This window comes from Cataglyphis hispanica, chromosome 3 (genome assembly GCF_021464435.1).
Source record: "Cataglyphis hispanica isolate Lineage 1 chromosome 3, ULB_Chis1_1.0, whole genome shotgun sequence".
Lineage (NCBI taxonomy): Eukaryota > Metazoa > Arthropoda > Insecta > Hymenoptera > Formicidae > Cataglyphis > Cataglyphis hispanica.
This window is the reverse complement of record NC_065956.1, coordinates 4,734,765-4,743,196: the sequence shown is the minus strand read 5'-3', so window position 1 is coordinate 4,743,196 and position 8,432 is coordinate 4,734,765. Positions and strand designations below refer to the sequence as shown.

At 31.3% G+C, this 8,432-nt stretch overlaps 1 protein-coding gene and 1 pseudogene across 1 annotated transcript; one reads left to right on the top strand and one right to left on the bottom strand.

The window, feature by feature from the left end:
- Positions 1-337: 337 nt before the first annotated feature.
- LOC126859409 (uncharacterized) lies at positions 338-2,607 on the top strand (annotated as a pseudogene).
- Positions 2,608-5,423: 2,816 nt separating this feature from the next.
- Positions 5,424-8,432, bottom strand: LOC126848199 (U3 small nucleolar RNA-associated protein 4 homolog). The gene is made up of 4 exons (XM_050588880.1): positions 8,202-8,432; positions 6,547-8,083; positions 5,748-6,050; positions 5,424-5,644 (listed from the first exon to the last, which is right to left on the bottom strand). Exons 1-4 carry the CDS (start codon positions 8,303-8,305, stop codon positions 5,528-5,530), a joined length of 2,061 nt encoding a protein of 686 aa, XP_050444837.1. The 5' UTR covers positions 8,306-8,432; the 3' UTR covers positions 5,424-5,527.

The window sequence follows — 8,432 nt, the reverse complement described above, 5'->3', positions numbered from 1 at the left end:
GAAGATCGCACAGTGATCTGCAGTATTTTTAAATTTTAATCATACAAATACAATGTATAAATCAATAGAAAAATGTATCGTCGTTTTGATACATCCCGCAGTATGACCATTTTTTATTTAATCATGAATGAATAATAAATTATTCAAAATTTTATGCACACATAATTTTGTCTGCATAATTATGATATTGTTTAGATATATATTTACGATAAATCAAAATAATGATTTTATCTCTGATAATGAGATTATATGTATAATAATTTTAATTCTATAAAAAAATTGTTGCTTTTGATCTCATTAAAAGCACAAATTATAGAAATAATTGCATTAAGAAGAAATGAATATGGTGATAAACTTTCAAATTTCTAAAAGATTGAAAGAAGAAAAAAATAGAATGGTGCTATTTTACCAGGGGTATAAATCAAGTGAGAGATAAGCCGCGACACGACTGATAGGTAGACGGGATAGATTGACAGTGGGAGCGAAAAGACTAATATACATATACATATACACATATGTAAAAAAAGAAAGAAGAAAAGGAAGAGAAAGAGTAGAAATGAAAACGCAAATAATCAGGAATTGTGTGGGTTGACATTTTAAGTAATAAGTGCTATGAATAGCGGTCTCGCGCAGATTAATCTACGCTACATTCTGCTACTATCTTTAATTTCTATTCCTTAATTTCTCTCTGTCTCTTTCTCTCTCTATTCATTTCTTCTCTTTTTCTCTATCTCTTTCATTATTAAATACTTCCCTGTTTTTCTTCTTTCTCGATATATACACGATATCTTATTATTTGAGCATCGATGTATACGAATATCACAAACTTTATGTAAATCGCTCTGGCTACATAAATATTATATCATATGTTTGATTATTTTTCGGCTACTTTGATAATCAAAAAAATTCCCGATGTTCATCCTTATCCCTGCTGACTCTGCAATGGTGATATTCCTGCAATCGCGATAAACCTTAGTCGGATAATGGATTTAGGGGATCTTTACCGTAGAGCGTCTTCTCGTCCATTTTATCATTTCGACTTTGGATGATTCAGAATTGTTTCCAGTGTATATTTCGGATATGGCAAAATTTAAAAACATTGACACAAGTAAATCGATAGCTCATGTTGGTAAAATTTGAAAATTTAGAACTGCCCATAAAATAGGGCAGTTTTAATCTGCGACACTTTGCGTTGTTATTTTACAGGTTTTATTCACGATACAAATTGATATATTTTATCCGAAAATTTTCTATGCTTCTCTTCCGCAAGATGAAGATTAAAAATTTCAAGATTACCGCGTGATAACTATAGCAACAATCCGTATCGAACAAACTGCGCGTACGCTTTGGTTGGATTCATTACTGGAAACTGCGTTCGTCGTGTGAAAAAGTATCGGAATGTCTATGGAAAAGAAAGATAAAGAGAGCAAGAAAGTGGCTGAAAGAGTGATTCCTATAAAACACGGTGATCTTTTCAGAAACGAAGTGGTCGCTGATAATATTCGGTAATGATATGTATTTGCCGTAGGACATATTAAAATGATAATAGTTTTAAGGAGACATGCCCATTTGAAACCTCGAAAAATGAGTACATTTTCTAGATTTTTTTACAGCGCAACAACTTACTAAACTTAATAAAAATTTTTAATTTTTTTTTACATTATTAATACAATATTATTAACCACTTAAATAAAAATTTTCAGCTTAAAATTTTTTTTTGTAAGTTATGGGAATATTTGCAGAGCTCCAAATTTTAGATGGCTGCATGGTGTTTCATGCACACCGTATATGAAAATATAAATCTGCAAATATTCGCATAATTAAAAAAAAAATTTCAACTCAAAATTTTCATTCAAGCACTTAATAATTTTTATTTAAGTACTTAATAATATTATAAATTTTTATTTAAGCACTTAATAATATTTTAGTAATATTGTAAACAAAAAAATTTTTTTTTATCAAGTCGTTGCGCTGCGAAAAAATCTAGAAAATATACTCATTTTTTGAGAGTTCAAACGGATATGCCCCCTTAAGTTGATTACACGTAGGATCACACGCAATAATGCGTAGACTCATTTTAATGTGTCTTATTAACAAGATAATTGTATCGTATCGTTTCAGTAAAGAAACAAATTTCCTCGAATGCGTATCGCGACGGGTATGGCCGCAGAAATACGAGCATTTGACTGGACAATTTTTCAGCGAGGTACCTTAAAAAAACTCTGCCAGATCCAAGCGAGTGTACGGCAGGAAAAATAAAATAACAAACGCGCGAACATCGACAGACGAATTTCAATGTGTCTTTCAGCGTGTCACTGACCGTAGGTGTTGGCGGAGGAATGCAGAAAAGCGGGACTTCCGGTGAATACCTTCGAGCATGATCCGCCGGAAGGCGACGCGATCGAACGTTCGCCGATTCCTTTGAAAGCATCGCCGGCCTTCCCGAAAACGACATCCGCCGAGATCGGTCACCGTTCGTCTCGCGCGGAATACAACTTGGAGTTCGCGGGTCGTTTATTCATCTCGCCAAAGTGGACGATCGAGCCCCCCATCACGGGTCCTCATGAATTCCGCGTGATGCAACAAAGATTTATTTTTCTGGGTTGAAGAACTCAGAAAATGATATATATTTGAAATAGAATGTGACGTGTCTAGTAATAAGTAAAAACGTAAATGAATAAAAAGATAAAAATAAATCATGTGCATTATTACAATTATATCGTTTTACGAATAATATTTTTAAATGTGTTTTTCAAAGCTACTTCGACCAAACGTCAATTAATTTAATTTTCTTTGATTAACTTAAACCGAGATTACCAAAAGCAGAATTTAGAAATAAATTTGTATTATATTATACATTATATTGTTAAAAATTTTTATGTTGGTAAATTAATCAACGATTAAATTAATCGGATATTTGGTCGAAATATATTTTTAATATGTTCTGTATTAGAAAAATATATCTCCATATATGCACTTTGTAAAGAAAGATTAAAGAGAAATGTGGTATAAAAAAAAAATGCTTAGAAAAATAGGATTTATCGAGATATTTTTTAAAATTAAAATATTATATCATTGACGCATTGAAGACTACCAATCTTGCGAACTTTTTCGTGATTATCAAGAGGGAATATTGAAGAGCATTGACATTATCGACAGTTTTCAGTTTAAGGAAATACACGACATATTGCATCTATATGTTATATATAAATATATAATGTGAATTGTGTGTTTTATGGAAAATTATCTTAAATATAAATAGTGAAATTAATAATATAATAAGCAAAAGATGTATATCAGGTATAAATAAAAGGCTGCGATTCTTTTGAAGACAATCAAAATGATCAAAATGATCAAGATAAGTAACGATTCTCAAAGTGTTTAAAATTTAAATCATTGATGTAGCGTATCAATAATCTCGTTAAGTAGAGAAAATAATTATTTAATATAAAAGTTCAGAGAAAATTCACACACACATACACAATAAAAGAATATGTCGTAAAGTAGTCAGAATACTGACTAATTACGAAAATATTATCGGCGCAGCTACTTACAGAATGATGACACACACATACCTGAAGACGGACGTGCATAAATTGCGCTTTCGCTACACTTCGGAGATAGGCTAACGTGAAAAATGCAGAGACGCTTGCAATCCCCGTTCGGTCAATTCACGCGGATCGTCGACGCAGAGATGTTCATATGAGACAACGATAACACGCGTTGTTTGACACATGAATTATTTCGACGAACGCCCGGCATCCACGAGAATAATTCATAGCATTTTTTCGCGTACAAGAGTCGCGTTTAAACAATAACACTTGAAGAAATACGGAGCGATTTGAACGCAACTCAACGGTCGCCGCGGCTCGTTCACAACTGTCATGGCGGCGAGATGTATCGATGTTTAATGTTTCGATTCTCGAAATATCGAAAGAAGACAGCGTAATAACTATTCCCCATAAAAGTAAAAAAGAATTCGAGATGTCTATAATAAATATCAGGAACCGGTTGAAAAATGTAGCGAATTATTATATGATGATATAATCAAAACAATTATACAATTACAGAATAAAGATATACGAGAGAATAGAATAAGATATGAAACAATAATTGTGCACCTGTTTCCCATTTATTTATTTCGAAGAAAAAAATAAATATATAGGAAAGCGATTCAATCGAGCGGATCGCCAATATATAGAAATTATTGTAATAATGCGCGATGTTTAATATTTTTTCGATAAATCTGTCTGACACTTTACAAGAAACATTCGTGACACTTTTTCGCGCACGAGATTCACTTTTAGAAAATAACACCCGCGGGAAATACGGAGCGTGCGAATTGCAAATGCAATTGTCTCGGCGCGTTTCACGTAATGACGATTCGAGATTCGAGATTTATCGATATGTAATAGTATAATTTTTTAAAACGATCAAAAACAATAGCAATATATATGTCGTAGCCAGGTTACGAAATCCATCGTTTTATAAAACACCTAGACATTTTATAAAAAGTGGCCACATTCTCAAATTGTGCTTGAAAATAAAATATTTTACAATCTGGCTAAGAATTTTAATCTTTTTATAAAACACTAACAAGTGATCCGCCACATTGTCAAACGTAATTTGCTCGTTTTAAATTTTGATTAGTCAATCATTTGATAAACGGCGCGTTTTTATTGGCCTACTTTATGTTACATTTGATAAAATAATCATAATAAGTGTTTTTTTTATATTTTTTTACATTTATATTTTTTTTTATTATTTGTTTTCAAACATTATTTCCAAAAATTCTATTTATATTATATTTTTATAAAAACTTGTAATAAATACAAGTGTTCATATCAACTTTTTCTCACTTAGAAATATACAAAATCACTTATTAATATTATTACCTAATTATCTATTAACTTCCTATAAATGACTGTTCTACAAAGACAGTTTATAAAATAATTGAAATCAACTAATCAGAATTTAAAATTATGTACAAATCGTTTGACAATGTAATGGGTCGTTTTTTAATGTTTTATAAAAAGACAAATATTCTTAGTCAGATTATGAAATATTTCATTTTCAACTATGATTTGAGAATGTGGCCGTACTTTATAAAATACTGAGATGTTTTATAAAGCAATGAATTATATAATCTGGTTATGGCATATATATGTAACTATTTCTATAGAAATAAAAAATTCGAAACATTTCAATGAGTATTAGTTATTCAAAATATAACGGATTTTATCAAAAATATTCTTGAACATACACAATTAAAAGTGTATGAAATAGCGAATCTCACAATTTATTTGATACCTACAAATATGTCCGATAATGAAAACAATATTAGAATATTAAAATGCGCCGTTGAAATAGAGCGAACTCTAATCTTAATATAGAAATGTAATAAGAAATATTATAATAAGAAATATAATAAGAAATATTTATTCATTTACCAGTATTAATAAAAAATACCTTTCGGTAATCTCATTTACTTCTCAATAGTAGTCTATATCTCGATAGTCCACAATATTTACATGCCAAAGAATTTTTGCTTTAATGTAGGTGGTAATTTCTCTGATAACGAAATTGGATTCACCTCAACTGCAATCAACTCTTCGCCATTTAACCAATTTAAATAGACGAGATGCTGCAAATAATAAAATCATGAGATTTTGTTTTTCTTTTTATCATTTAATTAATATATTTATTAAAAATTTACGTAAAATATTTTTCCTCATTGGCAACATTACCTTATACTTTTTGACAACTTGGAATGCGTGCTGAAAATGTGAGCTAGAAATTGAATTGCTATCTTCTGTACTTTCTCCATTTTCGCGCTTTGGTATCTTTGCTTCTTTTTCTGGCAACTCACTATTTTTATTGATAACATATACACTTGAATCATCCTGCATGATTATAATATTTTCGTTGTGTGGATCAAATAGAATATTTGTTATCGGGAATGGACGTGCCAACCATTGTTTTGACATACAATTTTGCAAATTATTGGAAAACATTGTATATTGTCTTGCAGGAATATTGTATTCGACAATCTGAAAAACAATATTATTATTTGTATGATTAATACCAATAGAGTTAATACCAAAGAATATCTCAACATTTTGGGACATTGAGAAAAATATTAATCAAGAAAAAAAAAATTATTTCATGATATTAATTTTGAAATTTTATAACTTTGAATCTTCAATTTAAATTATATGATTTTTAATATAAAATCCTATAGTACATTTTAGAAGTTGATATTGCTCATGATGATAAACTATAAGAAAAGATATTGTAAAATCCATAAACCGGATAACTCAAATAACGAGATTATAAAAGCAATTAAGTGTAAAATTGCCGCGTAAAAATAAAGCTGCCTTAACATGTGCAAGTCATTAATAGCATAATAGTTGTAATATAATAATACTTGTGTAGCATTTTATGATAGTGCATTATATAATATTAGATTCAAACACACACAAAAAATCCACATATTATGTAATTTAAAAATTATTAAATTTTATATATGATTTACTATATTCTTACCTTATGATCGGAATAAACTATGATCAGATTGAGTGTGCCTTTTTGCACAGCAATCGCTGTCGCTGGGCAACTGTATTTAGGTAATCGCCACGATTTCAACGATTCCGTTGTTACACCGTTGCCGATGAAATACACAGCGATTCCGCATTGCCGATCCGTACATATAAGATATTTGTTATCCGGAGACAAGCATACGAGACTGATGTTTGTAATGGATTCTTTTGTTGTGCAAAACGAACCGATTAATCTCAAACTTTTCTTATCCACCCTAAATAGAGTCACAGTATTTTCATTGCCGTCATTGTTAATAGTGATGAATAATTTGCCGTTCGGACTGAACAGCATCTTTTGTATTCGGTTCATAGATAAATCGGTGTCGTTTCTAGACAATTGGGCGTCTCCTTCAATCACATCAAAGTTGAAAACTCTGACATGAGTGTCTGTCGAGTATACAATCGTTTTGGAATCCTTATTAATGGCACATGAAATTATGCTTTCATTACCCTTTGTTTGTAATTGTAATAGTTTTCTAGGTTCTTCATCCAATTGATGTAGCATAGACGAACCTACTAATTCTGGGGGATCTTTAGTGATTGAACCAAGTCGCCATAACTCCAAATAATTTGTGTAACGTAACAGAATACATCTAGATTTTCGACAAATTGTAACACAGGATGATTGTAATGGTGGATATTTTACAAGAATTTTTGGCGGATAACTTGACACAGCAAGATACCCATCTACTCCAGCTGAATAAAGTTTTCCATTGGCTTCTACAAGTGCTCTAACATCATGAATATGCAATCTTCTCTCGATTCCCTTTACCCATTGAAACTTGCCACTTGATTTTAAAGTAACTCTACAAAAACTCCTTATAACTGGATCCACACCCGCACCATAAACAACATTCATATCATGTGACAAAGTGATAGCTAATATATCAGCTGTATGACTTTCATGAGACTCTATCAGTACTCCTATATGAGGATCCCAGAAACATAAAAAGCCCTGAGAGTCACCAGAGATTATTATGTTGTCGTCAGTAACAGCAAGGCACCAAACTATTGTACTTTTTTTCATGTTACTTCTAAAAGTTGTCATTTTATGAATTGCATGTCCAGATATGGCATTCCATACTCTGACAGTGTCTATGGAACCTGTATAAATCATCTCGCCGGTATTGTCCCATTTAATGCACAAAATTCTCCCTTTTTGCTTGTCAAATATTCTCTCGTAAATCAATTTATCCTTATATATGGTAAAAGTATTGATATATCCATCCTCTGTACCAACAGCCAAGCAAGTTTTCTCATGATTCACATCCATACACCAAGCTGCGCCTCCTATTACCATAACTTCATATTTGATTCCCAGTGTCATTAAGTCATATTCTATTACTGCACCTTGTAAACCAGTCGAGAACAGTCTCGGACCAATCCAGAGTATGCTTTCCACAGAGTTCTCGGCGTGACCGGCTATAGTATACTCGACAAACGGTGCATTCTCGACATTCCATATTTCTATAGAGTTATCGTTTCTTTAAAAAAGAAAGAACAAATTAGAAAAATGATTATAACAAATATTTACACAAAAATAATGCGTTTATTACATAAATATTACAATAATAAATATACAGTAATAAATGTTAAACTAACCTTGCGAGAGCTAATTTTTTTGTTTTCGGTTCATGCCATAAACAAGTCACGGATTTCGGTTCCGGACTGTAAAATCTTACATTATGTATACGATATGAAGCCATAATTTCTATATTATATTATTGTTAACATAACCACATAGGCACGCACGTGGCGTAAATTAGATAAAAACTCCAACATTCTTATTGGTTAGTACAGAGAAAAATCTGAGAGAAGCCATAGCGTATAGTA